Genomic DNA, 22,184 nt, shown 5'->3' with positions numbered 1-22,184 from the left:
GCTCATTGGCAAAGAATCAGCTCCTGGGCTCTTGGCTCAGATGGCTTGGGGTGATTTTCCTGAATGTGTTGGGTTTCTAACCCGTGAAAAAGTCCCGTTGCAGATTTTACCGTTTTCTATGCAGGCAAAAACAGAAGAGTCTTAGGTTAATAGTCAGCCAAGACTAGAGATGGACTTTCCTTCCAGCTTAAATTCTGAGACTTTTTTTTTTTTTTTTTTTTTGCTGTAGCCTAGCCTGGCTGGCTGTGTTACACAGCTTTTTAGCACATACTTGGAGATGGGAACAGTCTGTGGCTTGAATCAGATAAGCAAGTTGAACTTAGTGAGTGACTAACATCTACTGCCTTTTTGCTTTTGGGGGGGTCTATAAAAATAATGGTTTTGATCTTTCGGTATTATCTTACCATTTATTTTCCTGTGGTCAGCAGGACTAACAATGAAAACACTTAAAAATGTGAGAGAGAAGGGTCATGAAAAGGAACGTTCTTTGCAATGGTTACACTCTTCTCTGAAGCAAATTGTTGTTGTCGTTGTTTAGAGAGGGAACAGGAACAGGGGAGAGGGGCAGAGTGGGGACGGAGAAAGAGAGAATCTCAAGCAGGCTCCATACTCAGCACGGAGCCCTGATGCGAGGCTTGATCTCATGACTCTAGGATCATGACCTGAGCCAAAATCAAGCGTTGGATGCTCAGCCACCCAGGCACCCCTTGTTGTTTGTTTTTGTGTGAAAAACTCGAACAGTACACACAGTGGCCACCCCAGACCTCAGTGCTACCCCCTAGTGATTCTGTCATCCACGATTTCCCATGTGCCTACATGCATTTATATGTAAATACATTTTTTAAAAATACAAATGGGGTCGATATATACTCTTGCAGCCTGTGGCTTTTTTTTTTTTTAATTTAACAGTATATTTCATAAGGCTTTTTGAACTGTTGCATAATTTATTTTAACTGGCGGTCTGTCATGGCTATTGAGGGTTGTTTCCAGATTTTCATGGTTGGTTGATTGGTTGAAGGAGGGTAGGCTTATACATGATTTTAACTTTTGTACATGCTCTGTAATCATTAGTATTGAAGACACCCATTCCCGCAGTGGGTACCATTTTGGATGTGACATCTGTCCAGTGGCGAGTAAAGGACACTGGTCTCAGCCTTCTGCTGCACAGTTCATTGGTGAAATGGTACAGATAAGCATTTGGAAATTTTCTCAGCGGCTGTGACATCTTAATCCCTCAGTCTGAAGGGCAGTCAAGTGACCTCTATTGAGTGCTATATGGATGTAATGGGTTAGGATCATGGATTTTGGGTTCCTTAAGGAAAGAGACTGTTTGAACATATTATTCGTCAGATGCTAGCTGTTGGAGCATGGTGGAAAGACCATAGGATTTGCAATCAGAAAACAAAATTCAAGTCCAGTTCCGCGGCACTGATGGTGTTCTCTTTAGCGAGACACTCACCTTCTCTAAACCTCAGTTTCCTCATTCGTAAAATCAGAATGATACGAACATTAAATAATGTCTATGAAAATATACTCCAAAGAATTCTCTACACGAATATTAGGTTATCATTTTACCCAACTCCTTTCTAATAACGAAAAGGAGGCTTAGTTGGTTTGGAGTGACTTTCCCAAAGATGTTCATACATCTGTGACTGAATTACTAATCTCTGTACCCTTAGTGTTTGCCTTCAGAAAGGTCAGAAACAGCTCTGAGCTTGCAAAAATGGAGCATTAGAACGGCAAATACTGTAACTTATTTTATTTTTCTCACCTGTCGTTTGTGCTTTAGCTATTATATCTGCATTTCTACGGGACTTTGAATATGCAAAGACCAGTTTTCTGACAGTCTTCTGTGATTTATGGTGTTTGCTCTGTAATTTCTTTGTTTTGGTGCTTCAGGCATGGAATGAAATCTTATTAGTTTGAAATTACAGTTGCTTCTCTGAGTGACTCACCACCACCCCACCCACACAAACACACACAAGTACACGACACACACTGGAATGGGCTCAGAATTTTAAAAAGTAAAGAAAATAAAGTAATGCCATAAGCATGAGAAAACATTCACCAACTGAAAACAACTTTTCACACTGGCTGTTAGGCAGTGGCCTCTAGAATGTTCTGAAGTAACCATAACAAAGGACTGCTTTTAATTCACTCCCTGATGCCACAGAGCCCTGTCTTCCAGGGAGAAGAGAGGACGGTGTACCAAGTAAACAAGAACACAGCCCCATCTCTTTGTAAAAGTGTTGATCTGAACATTCTCCACAGCTAAAAATTGCTCTAGCATGAGTCCCCTGGTCCCGGTTTGGAGTAGGTGGATTTTCAGCAGCTTTCTCTGTGCCATGGGCGGTCCCCCACTCAGTGCCCTGCAGAACCGGATTGGGGCAGAGCTGGGCCGAGCTCCTGAAGCAAAGACTATTTGTAGCCCCCATAGCTGCTTATCTGGAATCAATACTGGAAGGTGTTGTCAATAACACTTTGCAACAAAGGACTTCAGGGACACAAGGAAGAGGTGTTTGGGGACGTATTTCGATGTCCAGTGTCTCTCTCTCTCTCTCTTTAAACTGTGATGACAGTCACATATCATAATAGTCGCCTTTTTGAAGAGTATGATTCAATGGTTTTTCGTGTATTCATGTATTCATTACCACCATCTAAATTCAGCCCGTTGGAAAGCTCCTATCCCCATTCCCCTCCCCTCCAGCCCCAGACAACCGCTGATCTACTCTCTGTCTCTATGGATTTGCCTGTTCTGCACATTTCATATAAATGGAATCATACAATATTTGTCCTTATCTGGCTACGCAGCATACTGTTTTCGGGGTTCATCCATGTATACGGTCTGTATCTGTATCTCATTATTTTTTTATGGACAAATAATATTCTAGCGTACTGATCTACATTTTGTTTATCCATTCAGCAGTGGATGGATGTTTGGGTTGTTTAAACTTCTTGGCTATTGTGAAGGACGACCCTAAGACCATTCACGTGCACGTTTCTGCGAGGACCTATGTTTTCAGTTCTCGTGGGTACATGATAGGAGTGGAACGGTTGGGTATCCGGTCTGTCTTTATCCAAATCATCACATCAGTAACCTGAGGAGAAGGGGAACGCGCTTCCTTTGGTTGGACTAAGAAACAAGATGGGTATGTACTGGTGGAGCAGCTATGGTCTTTGGATTACATCTTAGTGTTCGAATCGCCAGCGGTTAAGGAATGATATAACTAATTCCTGACTTTTAAAAAAATAAACCCATGGGTAGGCTATAAATCCCAATGACTCAAAATGTTTCCATTTTGAGACCTGAGGGACATACTTTTGTTAGTGTCATTCCCCCATGGTAGAGGATAGCTGGAAGACAGACGTTAACATTTATCAAAATATGTGTGTGGATGGGGGTTGGGGGTGTAATTTGAAAACAGACTCTTGTTGCTCCCTGTGTCATACAGAGGACTTAGCTTTTATTATAACAACAGTGGAGCCTTTACGCCATGAGAATGGGGATGCTTTGGGTTGGAGGGGGGAGGACAAATGGGGGGGGGCACCAGGCGATCTCAGTGTATAAAAAAGAACGAGTAGCTGCTGTACTAGTAATAATGTTCTTTCAAGGATCCTCTATTTTCAAAACTAGCCAGGTTTCATTTATACTAACGTGAAGAGTAAAGTATTGTTAATGTGAGATGTGTTAAGACAGTGAAGGTGTCCGTTGGGATTGTAATAGCTAGACAGGGCTACCGCACTAAGAGAACACGCACTGTTTTCTGTGACTGCGCCTGATGGGCCCAGATGTTAAGAACAGACCCCAACTTAGAAGTCCTTCCATGCTGGTAAGACATGTTTTGTGTTGACAGAATTGATTTACTAGAAAAGCCTTTTGTCTTCTTGGGATCGACAGTAGACTATCCAGAGAACTGGATTGTTTTCCCCCACCTGTATATTTCCTTTATCTTGTAATCAGGACAGAAGTAAGCAAATAGGCTAATTCCTCATCACAAAATGCTACAGGGCCCCAGCACCGTGCAAGGGACCCAGACAGTTTGCTAAAGCGTTAATGAGCTATAATTGCTTCCTGCCTTGCCTCCTCTCATGGATTTTTCCTTTACACATAGGCCTTTGGGGCCTCAGTCCACAGGAATGTGATGGATGATGGAACTTAATTTGGTCCCTTTAGGTAGGAGGGCCCTTCAACAATACAGAGTGAAGCCCTCCATTTAGGGCAAGCCATGTCAAGTTAATCATTATACTCTTTAACTGCAAACTAAATGGAGAAATGGTTCTCTTCTGCCATAGTACTCTTTTTAATAGACTTTATTTTTTAGAGCGGTTTTAGGCTCGTAGCAAAACCGAAGGAAAAGTATGGAGACTTCCCATATACTCCCTTGCCCTCAACCAAGCACAGCCTCCCCATTATGAACATCCCACACTAGAGCGGTACATTCGTGAAAACTGATGACCCTAACTGACACATGATAATCACCCAAAGTCCACAGTTTACAGTTCACTCTTGGTGTCGTACATTCAATGGGTTTGGACAAATGTGTAATGACATGTCTCCACCATTATAGTATCATACGCAGTAGTTTTCCAGTGTTCCACCTATCCTTCCTCCCCTCCAATGTCTGGCAACCTGTGATTTTTTACTTCTTCACAGTTTTACCTTTTCCAGAATATTCTATAGATGGAAGCATCTAGCATGTTACCTTTTCAGATTTTTTTTTTCACTTAGTAGTAGGGATTTAAGGTTCTTCCATGTCTTCTCATGGCTTGAAAGCTCCCTTCTCTTAGCGCTGAGCAACACGCCTTTGTCTGGACGTACCACAGTTCATTTACCCGTTCACCTGCTGAAGGACATCTTGGTCACATCTGAATAAAGGGCACTTAGGAATAAAGCTGCTACAAACACTTGTGTACAGGTTCAATGCACCCAATTCATTTGGGTTAAATACCAAGGAGCACGAGTGCTGAATCTTAGGGTCAGAGAATGTTCCGTTTTGTCAGAAACCACCAAACTGACTCCCAAAGTGGCTGTGCCATCTGGCGTTGTCATCAGTGATGAATGAGAGTTCCTGTTGCCCCACATCCTCACCAGCATTTAGTGTTGTCAGCGTTTTCGATTTGGGCCATTCTGGCCAACAGGCACATGAAAAGATGCTCCACGTCGCTCCTCATCAGGGAGATACAAATCGAAACCGCACTCAGATATCACCTCACGCCAGTCAGAGTGGCTACAATGAACAAACCAGGAGACTATAGATGCTGGAGAGGATGTGGAGGAACGGAAACCCTCTTGCACCGTTGGTGGGAATGCAAACTGGTGCAGCCGCTCTGGAAAACAGTGCGGAGGTTCCTCAAAAAGTTAAAAGTAGACCTACCTTATGACCCAGCAATAGCACTGCTAGGAATTTACCCAAGGGATACAGGAGTGCTGATGCCTAGGGGCACTTGTACCCCAATGTTCATAGCAACACTTTCAACAATAGCCAAATTGTGGAAAGAGCCTAAATGTCCATCAACTGATAAATGGATAAAGAAATTGTGGTTTATATACACAATAGAGTACTACGTGGCAATGAGAAAGAACGAAATATGGCCCTTTGTAGCAACGTGGATGGAACTGGAGAGTGTGATGCTAAGTGAAATAAGCCCTACAGAGAAAGACAGAGACCATATTTTTCACTCTTATGTGGATCCTGAGAAACTTAACAGAAGACCGTGGGGGAGGGGAAGGGAAAAAAAAAAAAGAGGTCAGAGAGGGAGAGAGCCAAAGCATAAGAGACTCTTAAAAACTGAGAACAAACTGAGGGTTGATGGGGGGTGGGAGGGTGGGGAGGGTAGGTGATGGGCATTGAGGAGGGCACCTTTTGGGATGAGCACTGGGTGTTGTATGGAAACCAGTTTGACAATAAATTTCATATTTAAAAAAATAGATTTGGGCCATTCTGATAAATATGTAATGATATGTCATTGTTTGATTTCGTTATTCCCTAATGACATGTGATGCTCATATCTACAGTAATGTTTTTAATATTTTAGACTTTTTGATTCTATAAGATCCAGCGCACCTTTTTGTTGTTGTTGTTAGCATGATGATGTTGTTTTATTGAACCAATAAAATGCAAAGAAGCTACGCATACTTTTTGCTCATGTTTCCATTCATGTGCTCCATGAGGACAAAGACCTTGTCTGCGTTGTTCTCCCTGGTCATCCTGAAACCAGCGCAATGCGTGGTCATTCACTTGCACTCACTATTTGCTGAATAGAGTGGATTAGATGGTCATCGTCAAAAAGACACATCTACATCCTAATACGCGGGACCTGTGAACACTATCTTTTTTAGAAAAAGAAGGATGGCAGATGAAGTCAGCTAAGGATCTTGAGATGAGGAGACCCTCCTGGATGTCTGAGTGGGCCTTCAATCCAGTGGCCAGTACCCTCGTAAGAAAAAGGCAGAGGGAGAGTTGAGATGGGCAGAAGGGCAGGAGACAGAGGGAAGGGGAAGAGACAAGTGACCACGGGGGCAGAAACTGCAGGGATGTGGCCACAAGCCTAGGAGGCCCTCCAGCCACCAGAAACGGGAAGAGGCAAAAAAGGGCTCTGCCCTAGAACCCTGTAGTCCCCTGACACCTCGATTGTAGACATCTGGCCTCCAAGCCCTAGGCAATCACTAATCTATTGTCCGACTTTATGGATCTGCCTGTTCTGGATATTTCATATAAATGGAACCAGGCAATATGTGGTCTTTTGTGTCCGGCTTCCTAAACTTAGCATGGTAGCACCTCCTTTTATATTCTAAATGTTTTATAGTGCTCGCTTTGCTTTCTTTCAAAGCATATTATTCATAGATAATATGACCTACTTACATAATTTCTAAAACTCTGCCTTGTAATAAGGTGACTTTTAAAATAAGCAAATGCTGGGGCACCTGGGTGGCTCAGTTGGTTAACTGTCCGACTTCAGCTCAGGTCATGATCCCACGGTTCGTATGTTCGAGCTCCGCGTGGGGCTCCACGCTGACTGTGCGGACCCTGCTTGGGATTCTCTCTCTCTCCTCTCTCTGCTCCTCTCCCACTTGTGCTTTTTCTCTCTCTCAAAATAAATAAACTTTAAAAATAAAAAATAGGGGCGCCTGGGTGGCTCAGTCGGTTAAGTGTCCAACTTCGGCTCAGGTCATGATCTCGTGGTCTGTGAGTTTGAGCCCCGCGTCGGGCTCTGTGCTGACAGCTCAGAGCCTGGAGCCTGCTTCGGATCCTGTGTCTTCCTCTCTCTCAGACCCTCCCCCGTTCATGCTCTGTCTCTCTCTGTCTCAAAAATAAATAAACGTTTTAAAAAATTTTATAAAAATAAAAAATAAGTAAATGCGAGGGCGTGTTCACATAGGGTAATAGTAGGATCCTTGCACCTATAAACAGTGTCACTGTGAGTGTGTCAACTATGGTGGTGTGGACACAGGCATGCGGTGTGCGAGCCTCTCACGCATCGAGCAGCCTTTCCATTGGTGACCCAACTGCCCCACATGGTTAGCAATTCTAGATAAAGTTTCAAATCAACCGAAATTTCAGTCTTCCCTCAGTTTCCTTGGTAGTTCTGTTCTCAGAAACTTCAGTGTGTGTTCGAACCTCGCAAGAAAATATTTGGTGGTTCCTTCTAGCAGAGAATTAGGCTCTCCCTTCAGAGGATTACAGATAGGTGTTCACCTACAAGGATGTCTGGCAGAGCCCTCAAGAATCCTATTGGACACAAAGAACGATTTCCTAGAGTGACCATCTTGTGCGTTCAATGGCGTATCGTATCCCTGGCCTTCCCCCCTCTTAATGCTGCTGGTGCCCGTAATCATCGAGCTAATCAGGAATGTCTGCCAGGAGATAGCATGTCCCTTGTGAGGACCTGTAGTTCGGCTCTTCTGAACTGAAACACTTCTGTGTGCACAATCACCTCTGGATAGTCCATCCATTTCTGGGTTTTTTTTTTCCCTCTCTTATTTAAATAATTTCTACTTGCCATTCTTACATTTATAAACCTGTTTGAAATTCTTTTGTCTTAAAAAGTTTTTTTTTAATGCTTTTTATTTTAAATTTAATGTTTATTTTTGAGAGAGAGAGAGAGAGAGAGAGACCGAGTGAGAGCGGGGGAGGAGGAGAGAGAGGGAGGGAGACACAGAATCCAAAGGAGGCTCCAGGCTCGGAGCTGTCCGCACAGAGCCTGACGCGGGGCTCGAACTCACAAACCGTGAGATCGTGACAGGAGCCAAAGTCGGATGCTTAACCAACTGAGCCACCCAGGTGCCCCAAGGCATTTAAAAATTCTGTCTGCTGCCCCACTTTTGCTGACCTTGATCCCACCTTTATCTCTCACCTGGATTTTGCAATATTCTCTTACCTGGCCTCCTTCCCTTTAGTCTTGATGTCTTTGCCCCCACTCTGCCCAGGACACCAGAGGACAGCTCAGATCTGGCTATGCCTCTTCCCCGAATGTACTAGTAAGCTGAACATCCAGATGCCCTTCCATACAGTGTCTCATGGCCAGACCCACCGGCATATCTCCTCATACTTGAGAAGAACTTTTGAAATGTTAACATGTTGAAACCTAGTACTCAATGGGATGGTATTAGGAGGTAGGGCCTTTGGGAAGTGCTTTGGTCATGAGGGTGGACCTTCACGAATAGGTTGAGTGCCCATGTAAAAGGCACCCCAGAGAGCTCCCTCACTCCTTCCGCCATGTGAGGACCCAGCGACAAGATGGCCTGTCCAAGCCAGGAAGCAGGTCCCCATCAGGTACCAGATCTGCTGGCATCTTGATCTTGGACTTTCCATCCTCTAGAATATAAGAAACAAGTTTCCCTTGTTTATAAGCCACCAGCCTATGTTTAGTTGCTATGGCAACCCAAGCAAGCTAAGGCAACCACTTGTTGAGATGTGATTGACCTACAATAAACACGTCTTTAACAGCTTTAGTGAGGTATAATTCACTCACTGTACAATCCACCCATTGAAAATGTCCAATTCTATGATTAGTGTGTCCGCAAACTTTCCACATACTTAAAATGTACAGGTTGGAGAATTTTGGCCTACGTGCATATCTCATTTGTAATTTCTTTACCGCCTTCCTGGCAACCATTGGTCTAGCTTTCTGTGCTATAAAGTTAACATTTCAAGAATTTTATAAAAACAAGATCATACAGTATGTACTTCTTTTTTCTTTGTTTTTGTTCTGGCTTCTTCATTCTGTCTCTACATGTATAAGTATCCATAGGATTCGTTGGATAATTTTTTTCAAAGCGTGTTGGCATTACGATGAGACCTTCTGTTTGTATCACGGGGACCTCATACAGGGCTCGGCTCATTGTAGCTTCCCTGTAATGAATGCGAGGGCAGAGACAGGACTCCCCGGCCCACGAGAGGTATTCCTTCCCTAGGACTTGAAAAATAGAGCTCTATTTTCTGTTTAAGGAGAGCTGTCATTACAGTAATTGGTATTTGAAATTTATGGGTCAGGAACAATATGCGGTGGTAATAGTTTTTTAAATGAAACGAACAACTGTCCTAATTCTTAAAAACATCCTTCAAATGTAGCAGGCAAAATAGAAGTGGAGTCAGAGGGACTTGTGAACTCCCAAGGAAATTTAAAAATTTGTCTGCAGGCCCCCTGGCTGTCTTCACTTAATGATTTCAAGGGTTCCTGTCTGCGGATTTTAAGTACTCTTAAGCAAACTAGAATTACCATGCCTGCAATATTTCGGTTTTGTTGGTGAGTGGGGAAGGGCCAGTGTTGAGAAATGGATCTCAAGCGGCTTCTGAGACATTCCTGGTCGTCGGTGATGGCTGCAAGTTTTCCGTCCCCGCACATAATTGTCAGTCTGATGCGGTTTTTACAGGTTCACAGGAGGGAGGCGGAAACATAAAAGAGCGAGCCGGTTTCCAGGACAGTAGTTCCTGGTAATAAGGGGACGGTAAAGAGGTTGAATTTCAAAGTCCGATTAGAAATCACAGCTATGGAATTCAGTGATTGTCACTGAGGCTTTAAAGCCTGTGGATTTGGCCTGCTGTGCACACAGTGGTTCTTGGTTTTTTTAACCCAGAGCAAAATGGGCAGTGGGGCACAAAACATAAGCAGTGCCTTCTGGGGGACGTGAGTACGCTGGAATAATGCTCAGAATTAAGCGAGCTAAAAGAAAGCACCAGAATGTGGCCAGGCCCTAAAGCACTCACGGCCGGTCTCGTCCCAAAGCAAGGTGACTCCACCCATCACGAGCTGAACAGAGGCCTAGTAAAATCAATACGGTCGTGGTAAGATGAGGTTTATGATTGAAGCCCGGGACAAAGGGACCCGTGCGAGAATACAGTGTCACGTGGGGCTTCTCCAGTTCTCATGTGCACACGAGCCACCTGCGAGTCTTGTGAAAGCCGGGCTCTCATTCTGTAGGTCTGGGCTGGGGCCTGAGATGCCGCACTTGAGACCGGGGCCCAGGGTGGGGCACACACGGCCCGTCTTCAGGCCACACTTCGCATGGCAAATGCAGGCTTGAGTAGAGGGGCTGCTCTTCCGGCTTTGTGCCTGATCCTGAAAGTGTCCTCGAGAGCTCTCTGCCAAAGGAAGTCTGTGGTTGATAGTCCTTCCTGTTCATCCCTGAAGGGTAACGGAAGTCCAATTCTGGTTTCTATCTTGTGCTTTACGAGAAAGAAGGGAGCGGAGCCGTTTCTTCGTTAATGTCATCGTGAGCAATCACTTGAGAAAACTCTAGGTTGAGTTGTCTGTATTTGAGGGTTGGAAATGCTCCTGCCATGTATCTTACTGATGCTCCTGATTACTGAAAGAAATTAAATTATATCCAGTGTGTTGCCTACGTGCATTTAGAGTAACAGTGTAAGATTCAAAAATAGAGTAACATTCGAAAAAATTTTTATTTATTTTTGAGAGAGAGAGAGAGAGAGAGAGAGAGTGAGTGAGCACAAGCGGGGGAGGGGCAGAGAGCGAGGGAGACACAGAATCGGAAGCAGGTTCCAGGCTCTGAGCTGTCAGCACAGAGCCTGACATGGGGCTTGAACTCACAGCCTGTGAGATCATGACCTGAGCTGAAGTTGGACGCTTAACCGACTGAGCCACCCAGGTGCCCCCCCAAAAATTCTTAAGCAGAAGCTCTGTAACAATCACTTTTCTTTTCTTTTCTTTTCTTTTCTTTTCTTTTCTTTTCTTTTCTTTTCTTTTTTAATGTTTATTTTTGAGAGAGAAAGAGAGACAGAGCACACATAGGGGAGGGGCAGAGAGAGAGGGAGACACAGAATCTGAACCAGGCTCCAGGCTCTGAGCTGTCAGCACAGAGCCCAATATGGGTCTCAAGCCCACGAACGCAAGATCGTGACCCGAGCTGAAGTTGGATGCTCAACCAACTGAGCCACCCAGGTGCCCCAGAACAGTCACTTTTCTGATTAAAACTTGAGAACAAAGACTGTCTGATTTGAGAACTATCCCGGTTTTGAGGTATTATCATGGTGGCATAAGGCACAGATTTTGAAGCAAAACTCCTTGGATTCGAATCTTGTTCTCTGCCTGCATTCTGTAGATGTCATTGGATTAAGCGAATTAACATTTGTAAAGCTCTTAGAACAGTACCTGGCACACATAGGAACTATGGAAATGCTTTTTATATATCATTCAAATTAAGGTATGTGTTAATGTCCTATCTTAGGGGCCCAGTGGTCTTCTGGAGTTCAGACGGCCTGTTTCTCTTTTTATGGACTAAGACGCATCCTACAAGACTTTCCCAGGAGGTAGCTGGGTCAGAGAGGAAGGGGATTTCCGCCAACAGACTGGGATCCCCCAAATAAATTCACACAACTGAGGGATTTCACTTACTCGGTTAGACTCACCCCCGTCCTTTGGTTTTGCAGTTGGTGATGTATATTGGCCAGATGGCCAAGGACATCCTGAAGTGGCCCCGCCCCTTCTCCCCTCCCGTCGTGAAACTGGAGAAGAGAGTGATTGCTGAGTATGGAATGCCATCTACCCACGCCATGGCGGCCACCAGCATTTCCTTCACCCTCCTCATCTCTACGATGGACAGATACCAGGTGAGGCCGCCACCCATGCCATGAGGTGGCAAAGAGAGGTTTTGCTTCAGAGTTGTCTTTTCTGAGGGGCTTTGAGGTTTATGAAACCGAGACTCGGGGGGACTGAAATGTATTGAGCCATCAGTGACAGTTTCTTCGTAGAGAAAGGGACATAAGGGTTAGCATCCAAGTCAGGCTGTGCCTCAGAGTGAAAGGCACACCCCCCGGTAATAACACCCCCTCCCCCCCCAAACGAGCATGTGACATGGACTGCCCCGGGATCCAGGGTGTGGCATCTGCCCTCCAGAGCACCGTCACCCGGAGCTCCCGACGAGACAGTACGTGATCGGTTTTCTCATCTTCTGTTTGCGACAGACGTGAGGAGCTTATGATCCTCGTACATGGTCCTCCAGGGCTGAGATGACTCCTCCCGATAAATCCTCTTGCTAGACTCCCCGGGGCCCAGGGCAGGAAAGAGTCTGTGCCCCCCCGTTGGCTCCCAAGGATGCCTCTGCCCCTGGTTGGGGCTCAACCACTAGAAATAATGGCTCCGTGTTTTCTAGATTCCTCTCTAAATGACAAGAGATTAATAACTGTTGAAAACGGAAGAATTTCACTTCATTAATATCTGCTTAGATGCCGATTACAGTCAGACCTTTCGAAAGTTACGTCAGTACCGCGGTCAGGTTTTGCTTTGCCTACCTGAGGAGTTTGGCTCCACGTTTGCGTTGAATTTAATAATTTTTCCCTTTTACTCTCTGGGAAATTTAGATTTCGTTAAACCTAGCAGTCATGTGTGTAAACGACAGTGTCGTTTCGCCTTGTCCCTGCACCCTCGAAGCCCGTTCTGTGTTCTACGTTGTGCAGAACTGGGGGGGGGGGGGGGGGTCAGCCTGATGTAGTTGGACAAGGGCAGGATTAGCGCGGGATCCTGGCTCTCTGCCTCTGGAGTCTTCTACCTGGTCACCTGGAGTCAGACCTCAGTTTCCCGGATGGGAAAGGGACAGGTCCCAGGAATATATCCAACCAGGTATAATCCTCTGCCGTAACTTGGACGTCACGCCAGGGTCAAAGTGTGTGAGCTCTCCAGTACTGCCTGTCTGAATTAACTTAACGCAGACTTCTGAGCTGCATCATACGCAGGGCACCTGCCCCAGCAGGACACGGTGGACCCAGGGCTGGTCCTCATCATCCAGAGAGGCCTGTGAGCGTGCTGACATTGCACAGGAAAAAAGCCTCAACTAGCAGCGGACCGCAAGAAAACAGCAACAAGAACCATTTATATCCTCGTTTCAAGGCCACTTGGTCCTTCTTTAAAAATGCTTTTCAGCTCCCATGATGTAGCAGTTTTCAGCCTGAGTTGTTGCAGACTTCTTGCCTACTCAATTTTTTTTTTCTTTTAGTTGAAAAATTCCTTTAATGTTTGTTTATTTTTGAGAGAGAGAGGGACAGAGCACAGGTGGGAGAGGGGCAGAGAGAGAGGGAGACACAGAATGTGAAGCAGGTTCCAGGCTCCAAGCTGTCAGCACAGAGCCCGATGTGGGGCTCGAACTCACGAACCGTGAGATCATGACCTGAGCCACCCAGGTGCCCCTTCCTAGTCAATTTTTAATGATAAATATGTGTAGCTATTTGGGTTCTTTGCTGTAACATTTCTAAATCTGGTTTCTTTATATGTGTTTAGGCTGATGCCCAAACTCTAACTTCTGAATGCATTAACTCATTACTTTTTAACACTTTTTCTTAAAATCTGAGACCCGGTTAATGATAAATGTTAAGAAAAGACGTACGACCATGTGTGATTGTATTCACATCTTACATCAGAAAGAATGTGTTGGGGGGACACCTGGGTGGCTCAGCTGGTTAAGCATCTGACTTCGGCTTAGGTCATGATCTTATGGTTCATGAGTTCAAGCCCTCCATCAGGCTTTGTGCTGATAGCATAAAGCCTGCTTCGGAATCTCTGTCTCCCTCTCTCTCTGCCTCTCCCCTGATAGCACTCTCTCTCTCTCTCAAAAATAAACAAACATTAAAAAAAGAACAAAAAAGAATGTGTTGGGCTTGGAGATGGAAATTGTGGCTTCTGGTTCTGACTCTTACCCTTTACCGGCTGTGTGACCTTGGGCACAGTCTGCCTCTCTGAGCCCAGCTCCTATTGTGAGGATCAAATGGGATGATTAATGGGAAGGCATCTTTGTGCCAAAGTTCAATAGCCATGTAAGGGTTATCAAGTTTAAGGCTGTCTTCATTTGTGGAATGGCCCTAATGATAGAGCCCACTTTGCAGAGTTGTGTGACAATTGACGGAGCAGGTGACTGTACAGAGCCTCACGTAATATCGACAGCTCTCTGTCATCTTTACCTTTCTCACCGTGAAACCCCACAGGTGTCAGTGCTTGAAGCACATGGGTTTTATCTCTACGTCTCTGTTTCTGAGCAGAATATCTGCATGTTCCTTATATGACTCCGCATGAGCCGGATTCTTCCGCTCATGTTACCCGCCAGCGAATGTTGAGATTCATTGTTGAGATTCAATGAGATTCATCATTGGCTTCATTGTTACCTGCCAGCGAATGTCGAGATTTAGCGAAGTCTGGATTTTTGCCTTAACATCCGTATGTAAAGGTGCCCATTCTTCGCTTGGGCCCATTGCCCCTGGGCTTCCTTAGGGAGCCAGCTGTTGCCAAACTTGACCACACAGCACTCCGTGGGGACGGAGCTGGTTGGAATTCCAGGTGGTAGTATGGCCCATCCACCTTGCCCCTCGCTCCGCACTGTATACTCCATACATGTTACTCTATGGAGAAGAATAGGTCGAAATAAAAAAACGATGTACTTCACGAAAACTGGCTTAAGGCCGAGTTCTAACGAAGTCTCGTTGGTATGTTTATAGTTTATATGTTGTGAAACTTCCTCCCAGCGCTATGGTCCTGGGCGCCCTCCCCTTTCCTTTGCTCCATTTTCCCACTTTTCAAATGGCTTTAGACCATCAGACTGCTGGTCTAGGGAAATGGAGATTGACTCCGGTGGCTATTAAGCCAGGATGCTCTCCTCCCACGGCGTCAAACTACGTGAGCATGGTCTAATCGCCTTGTTTTCTCTTCTCCCCCCGACAGTATCCCTTTGTTCTGGGGTTGCTGATGGCTGTGGTGTTTTCCACCTTGGTGTGTCTCAGCAGAGTCTACACTGGGATGCACACGGTCCTGGTAAGTCCCTGTGGGCAGGTCTTGGGGTGACTGTCCTCCAAATAACACCGCGGCCAGCGTGTCGGTGTGTTTTTTACGCTGCATACTTCTACAGCTATTTGCATACGTGCTTATACTTCCCATCAGGCCAGTGAGGTAAGTAATTATGATGTTGTGACTCTTGCATAATAATAATAATGAATCACTAAGATAATATCCAGGGAGGGGCGCCTGGATGGCTCAGTCGATTAAGCATCGACTTTGGGTCAGGTCACGATCTCTCGGTTTGTGAGTTCGAGCCCCGTGTCAAACTCTGTGCTGGCAGCTCGGAGCTCGGAGCCTGGAGCCTGCTTCGGATTCTGTGTCTCCCTCTCTCTCTGCACCTCCCCGACTCTTCATTCTGTCTCTCTCTCTCAAAAGTAAAAACATTAAAAAAATTTTAATAGAAAAATTAAAAAAGAAAGATAATATCGAAGAGGCTGAGCTGGGCTAGGCTCTCCTGACTTGAAAGAGTGGCTAGAATGACAACAGAGACTCAGCTCATTTCTTTTCATGCTGGTTTACCCGTGATGCAGGAGCAACGCCCAGGGTCAAGGATGGGAGCGTGTGGATACGGCTTCCCACTTAGGTCCTCACAGAGACGGGCCTGGGTTGTAAGGATCTCAGCTGCCCTCTCCAGGGAAAGGGTCCCGTCGGGTCAAAGGAAGGCCTTGCTTCCTTTCCAGACTGCTCTGGGCTGGTCTTGTGGTGACACAGAGAGACGTGTCTGCATTTAAAGGTTTGCCTACCCTTTTACCGAATTGCGTATGTTTCTAGGGCTGCGGCGGTTCACGCGGTTACAGTGACCTCAGAGCTCTGTTTCCGGGTGTGCCAGCCAGCTGCCTTGGAGTTCCAGAGCACGAGGCTGGCCATGGCTAACCACAGGGCACTATTTATCATCGTAATTGGCACAAGAAAGATTTCTCTAGAACGGAATGGGCCCTTGCTAATTGTGTTACTCTCCGTGTGAGGCTCAAAAATTGTGTTAGCAGAAAATGGCTCTGAGGGAAAGGCCACCCTCCTGCCTGTCCTCCTGGTGTCTGGTGTTGGCCATCGCAAGAAGGGTGGCGGGGAGCGGGGGTGGGGGGTAGGGGGGCAGAAGCAGCAGAGGTGAACAGATGGATTGAGAGAGCTTGTGAGAATGAGCAGAGGCAGAGGCTGGGAGGACGTAAACCCAGAGAAAGGGGGCGTATGGCCGCACGGGATGTGGTGAGAGACCCTGGTGCTTTCCTCTTAAAGCACAGGCTAACTCAGAAAAGCAAGGAAGAGCTGAAAGCCACTGGAGTCAGGGCTGGGCCTCGGGGGAGGCAGGCCAGGTGCCACATGGAGGGAGCGCCAGACAAGTCCGCGACCAAGATAAATGATTTTAATGGAACACTTAGAAAAAAAGCAAAATTAATGCAAAAAATGTCCATGATAAACAAAATGTCCATATTTTTCTTTTAAAGTTTATTTATTTATTTTGAGAGAGAGGGAGACGCAGAATCGGAAGCAGGCTCCAGGCTCCACGAGCCATCAGCACAGATCCCGATGCAGGGCTCGAACCCACGAACCGTGAGATCATGATCTGAGCCGAAGTCGGATGCTTAACCGACTGAGCCACCCAGGCGCCCCCAGGATATCCATATTTTAAATAAAGGCCAGCTCTGACCCTGAATTTGCACGACCCGGCAGCTTCTGCCCCATCCTCATTCTAGCCTGACCAGACCTTGAAGACGCTAGAGGAGCAGTTAGGGGACCAGGCGCTTCATCTCCCTCCCGAGACTCGTCCTCGCGGTCCCCGTCCCGTCACACACACAGCGTATCTGGCCTCTGAGCTGACAGGGGATGGGAGAGGGGAGCATTCTCAATTCGCCACACCGCTGCTTCGCATTAGGAGGAGGGTCCCTCCAAGTACGGCCGTGGACTTCAATGTGGAACCAGCCAGCACTCTCGCGGGTGTTTGGCATTCCTTTCATCTGGGGCTACTTTTTAATTTCCGCAGGCTTTCATAAAAAGGGATCGCGAGAATTCAGGTTGAAATGCAAACCAGCATCAGCACGAGAATGTGGAGCCGCAGACATGAGTAAAGGGCACAGAAAACCCACCTCAAGAAAGACACAGCTTGGTGCCTGTCTTTGCTTTTTAAAGTGGGTTATGGGGATGGGGCAGCAGCTATTTTTGCAGGGAAGACTGTTTAAGCCTCTTATTCAGCTGCAAGGAACGGGCCCAGCTGCTCTCTTTGGGGCATCCGTCCCAGAAGAAACTGGAGCAAAGCTGTAGAAACTTCTTCCCCACCCTCACCCCCACCCCGTGGCGCCATCGCCACCCCCCCCCCCCGGGGTTTCTCCCACACGTGGAATTTTATTTCATAAAGATCTTAGAGCCGGACGCAGGCCCAGGCCAGGGTGTGACGGTACGTAATTCCTAGTAGCAGGAGGGAACAGTTCCTTTTAATAGCAGGATCGAGTTAAATTACGGATTGGCAAGTCTTTGTCACTCAGCAGCAGCTGAATAGTTTACTGCAGGTGCCGGGCTGGGAGCCAGATCTGCGAGATACACACGGAAACAAACCCTACCTCACCCTCCCGAGTCTCTGTGTGTTGATGGTGACAGATGTGCGAGCTGCTGACGCCTTGGTGTGACAAGTACTGTACTTCGCATGGAGCAGCTGGGCCGGGTCTCCCTCCTGGACCCCTTGCAGCCACCGGGGACTGCCTCGCACTAATGGTTCTCAGTGACTGCATAGTCACATCCCGGGGAAAGCTTTTTTAAAATCTCCCCCGGGGGGTATTTGGACACCCACATGCATAGCAGCGGCGTTATCCACAATACCTAAAGAATGGAGACAACACACACACACACACACACACACACACACACACACACAGATCCTAAGCATTGGTATTTTTTCAAAGCTCCTCAGTTTAATGTGCAGCCAGGGTTGAGAGCCATTGATTAGACTAACTGTCCTGCAGAACTGGCTGTGAGCACGGAAGGAGCTGGAAGGTGGAAGGCAGGTGGAGAGAGAGCCTGTGCAAGCACCCGCCACGTCCACGTCGTGAACTGCTCTCATCGCCCACGACCGGGACGTGCCCAGCTCGTAAGTCAGGCAGGTAGCTGATGGCTTGATGCCAATGGCTGTCTGCGCACGAAGAGGAAGCAATTCAAGCAGCGCGGAAATGTACTTATCTCGCCCCTGAAGAAACCACTGCGTGTCAGGGGGTGAGTGGTTTGCTCTCTGATGTCAAGGCTTTGGGGACAGGCTCCAGCTGACTCCTGGGCAGGCCTGAGTGAACCTACGTGTGGTGCCACCATCCTGCGAAACCAGCTCTGGTCCCACCTCAGAGATGGGTGTCTCATCTGCCAAGATGTCTCAGTGAGAAAGTTGGGCACCGCCCTGGCTCCTGCCTTCCCACGCTCCTCGGGTGGTCACCGAGCTGAATTAATTCTGACTCACACCACTGCTAGAATCTTATTTCCGTATCTGATTATGCAGTCCCGTGCACGGGGAAGTGTCTCCATCTCCTGCTGGATGGGGATAATACCACAGGTGGCCGCAGCTGTAAGCTGCGGCCATCTGTGAGCTCTGGGGGAATCGACCTCGGAGAGAAGTCAGTACTGTTCATGGCAAAACACGGGGGTAGAACACGGTGGCCTCGATGACATCCTTGAGCTGCTGATGTACCACCACTGGGGCCACACCACCTCTTGGCTTGGTCAAGGTAAAAAGTTCATCATTGCTCAAGCTGATTTTTACTGAAGTCTTACATTTCCCATAGGGAAAGGTGTCCTAACCGACGATTTACGGAAACGTGTGTGTGTGTGATTTCACGTTCTCTTGGTTTGAAGAGTAAACCAATTGTAGCCAGCTGTGGAGGGAAATAAAGGAAGAGAGGGCAGAATGCGTTGGAAGGACTGGGACAGCTCATGGAACTCAGGGTTGAGCAGCTAAGCCTCCAGAAGGATAGAACCAGGGCGTCTGAGAGCGCCTTCCTCTCCCACTAGAGTGCCACTGTTCAAAGAACCCCACAACCCCTCTCTCACGTCAGAAATCTTAATTTCCAGAGATGAAAGCTTGATTGCCCTGGGTGCTACCCTTGGGCCAGTGAGCCTCAGTGAGGGGAATGGGACCCAGAGTAGAGACAAGACCCCAGAAGCCACCCCTGTGGGCTAACAGGCAGTGCCCTGAAAACAGGGGCCAGAAAGTTCTCACTCCTGAGAATGCCCAAACCCAAGTGGTTACCATCTGCGCGAGTCAGGACTCCTTGAGGGCAAAGAATAGACACTAACTCAAACTCACTTAAGCTTAAAGGACAAGTCATTGTTGTTTCCTTTTAAGTTTATTTATTTATTTTGGGAGAGAGAGCAAGGGAGAGAGAGGGAGAGAGTGTGAGCAGGGAAGGGGAAGAGAGAGAGGAGAGAGAGAATCCCAAGCAGGCTCCATTGCCCGTGCAGAGCCTGATGCAGGGCTCGATCTCACGACGGTGAGATCATGGCCTGAACCAAAACCAAGAGATGGACAATTAACCACCTGAGCCACCCAGGCATCCTTGAAAATGTATTGGCTTTTATAACCACACAGTAGGAAGGGTAGAGGTAAGGTAACCCTTGGGAGGATGGGACCTGAGGTCTAGATCTTTGTCGGAAGTCTCCCTATGCTTTCCTTAGCTTCTCTGCACATCTCTTCACATGGTGGGGTCATATTCTTGGGCTGTCTTCTCTCTGAGGCTAGACCCAAGGAGCTCTGGGCTTAAATTCTTCGTTTTATTCCTGAAAGGATTGCAGTGGGGAGAATTTCCGGAAAGCGTCTAATGGCCTGGCCCGGACAATGAGCCCATTGCTGCGTTAAATGTTGTTGGAGGGTGCCAGGCGATGGTGGTTGGTCCAGCTGGGTGGGGAGCCGGCTTGTGTGAGCAGGGGCTGTGATAGGCGGTGAGGGTCAGGGTTAGGATTAGGGCTGGCCTGTAGGGGGGGCACTTCTCCAAAATGAAATGGATCTGTCCTCAGAAGAGGTACCCAGGGGTACCTTTCTACACTGACACCATTGCATCTTCCTGCGCTTTCAAGGACTCAAAACCGGACATTATACTTGTTTATGTGGGGAAAGGAGGATGAGAGCGAATCAAGAAGGTCGATCATACTCCGTTTTCGATGCCTGAAACAAATCAACTTGTACAGAATTGATTTTAAGTCTTTTGACTGATAAGGCGATCATCCCCAATACGTTAACGGTAAAATTAGCCCCAAGTTTTGTTGTTGTTGTGATTCGTGAATGGTTGTTCCGTTATTTTGAACTTGAATGAGCTGAAATGCTCTTCTATTTTATTGTCCCTGAATTGTTTGATGTGTGGATAATTATATAGATATTGGGTTTTATTTGCTTACTCATTTGTTTCGTTCCTCTAAGTATTGCTTTAGTTTTGGTTGCAGTTGGAGAAGGTTGAAAAGGCTTCTCAAATATTAAATTATCTGCAGCGCATACAAAACTGTATCCTGGCTTTGGACTAGAGCATTTTTGGTGGTTTTTTTTTTTCTTCAAGTTCTTTGAAACTACTTAAAAAAAAAAACATACTTCAAACTGCCTTTCTTAATATGGAAAAGAAAGCTAATTATAATATAAATTATACCCAACCAAGCCTTACTTTCTGTTGTAGGATAAGTTCGTTACTGAGATAAAAAGGGAATTTGGTTGTGTTTTGGAGCACTACGTTATTATGCATATTGTTGTTTTCTTTACCTTGAAGAGACGTGCTTTTACCCTCTTATGAAAACAGAGAATTGTTTCTGGTTTCAAAAGTAATAAGCACTCATGGTAAAGCATTCATCCTCTCTTGTTTTTAAAGTTGTGGGTTTTGTAAAGACTAAATCGTTATTAGTTAACCACTATAGAAGTCCACAGAGCCATTTGTTAGGGTGATATAATGGGAAACTGAAGACATTGTTATGTTTCTGTATTAATCAAACTAAAATTAGGGCATTTCCAGTAAGAACTGCTTGTGGTAGGTATTCCTAGCCATCAACACAGGCAAATTAATTTTTTATTTCCTTTCTCCACCCTGTCCAAAAAGCCACAGTTGGGGCCTGGTTTTCTTTTTTAAAAAAAATTTTTTTTCAACGTTTATTTATTTTTTTTGGGACAGAGGGAGACAGAGCATGAATGGGGAAGGGGCAGAGAGAGAGGGAGACACAGAATCGGAAACAGGCTCCAGGCTCTGAGCCATCAGCCCAGAGCCCGACGTGGGGCTCGAACTCACGGACCGCGAGATCGTGACCTGGCTGAAGTCGGACGCTCAACCGACTGCGCCACCCAGGCGCCCCTGGGGCCCGGTTTTCCATCTGTTCTGCAAGTGTGAGTTGAGGGGGCCCAGAGGAGTGCTCTGGATCCAGGAGGGGAGCCAGACTGAGCCTCGAATGCAGCCCGCAGAAGCTAGGCAAAGGCAGAAGTTGGTCAAAGCACTAGCATCACCCAGAGGCCAGCGGTCCCTGCAGGGCAGGACCCCCAAATTTAAAGGACTGAAGCAGACACAGACTGGTACTGGGCCAGTTCGCCTCCGACCAGAAGCCGCTTGTATCCTTCCTGCGGCGGTAGAAATTGGTTGGCCTACGAAACTGTTCTAGTCTGGTGTGTGGTCAGACCTGAGGGAATGTGACCATTAAGTGGCAATTAGCCTGCCTGGGGAGGAAGGCCAGGGAACTATTTGAGGCTAATGGCCGGGCAGCCGAGCCCAAGTGGACGAGGCCAGCAGCTACAGAGATGGTCCCTCTCGGTGGTGTCAGATGGGCAAGGTGGCCAGAGGGAAGCAGGTAGCCTACCTCAGTGACAACGTCCCCAGAGTGCCCTTATCTCTCAGACTGTGGGAGAGGGAACTCGGGCAAATGCTCGAAGTCTAGAATTGTATTGACCGTGCATTCACTTTTGCTTACGTGAATAA

General features: G+C 46.8%; 1 protein-coding gene across 2 annotated transcripts in view; it reads left to right on the top strand.

Annotated features, from left to right (window-relative positions):
- The window catches only part of SGPP2 (sphingosine-1-phosphate phosphatase 2), a 110,265-nt gene that overhangs the window by 70,685 nt on the left and 17,396 nt on the right, over positions 1 to 22,184 (top strand). For both annotated transcript variants that reach the window (XM_047872414.1, XM_047872415.1), the window contains 2 exons: positions 11,889 to 12,068; positions 15,163 to 15,252. In XM_047872414.1, coding sequence (XP_047728370.1) covers positions 11,889 to 12,068; positions 15,163 to 15,252 — 270 coding nt within the window. The remainder of the gene's footprint in view (positions 1 to 11,888; positions 12,069 to 15,162; positions 15,253 to 22,184) is intronic.

Source organism: Prionailurus viverrinus, chromosome C1, assembly GCF_022837055.1.
Source record: "Prionailurus viverrinus isolate Anna chromosome C1, UM_Priviv_1.0, whole genome shotgun sequence".
Lineage (NCBI taxonomy): Eukaryota > Metazoa > Chordata > Mammalia > Carnivora > Felidae > Prionailurus > Prionailurus viverrinus.
The sequence above is the reverse complement of the archived record's forward strand: the minus strand, read 5'-3'. Positions and strand labels throughout refer to the sequence as shown.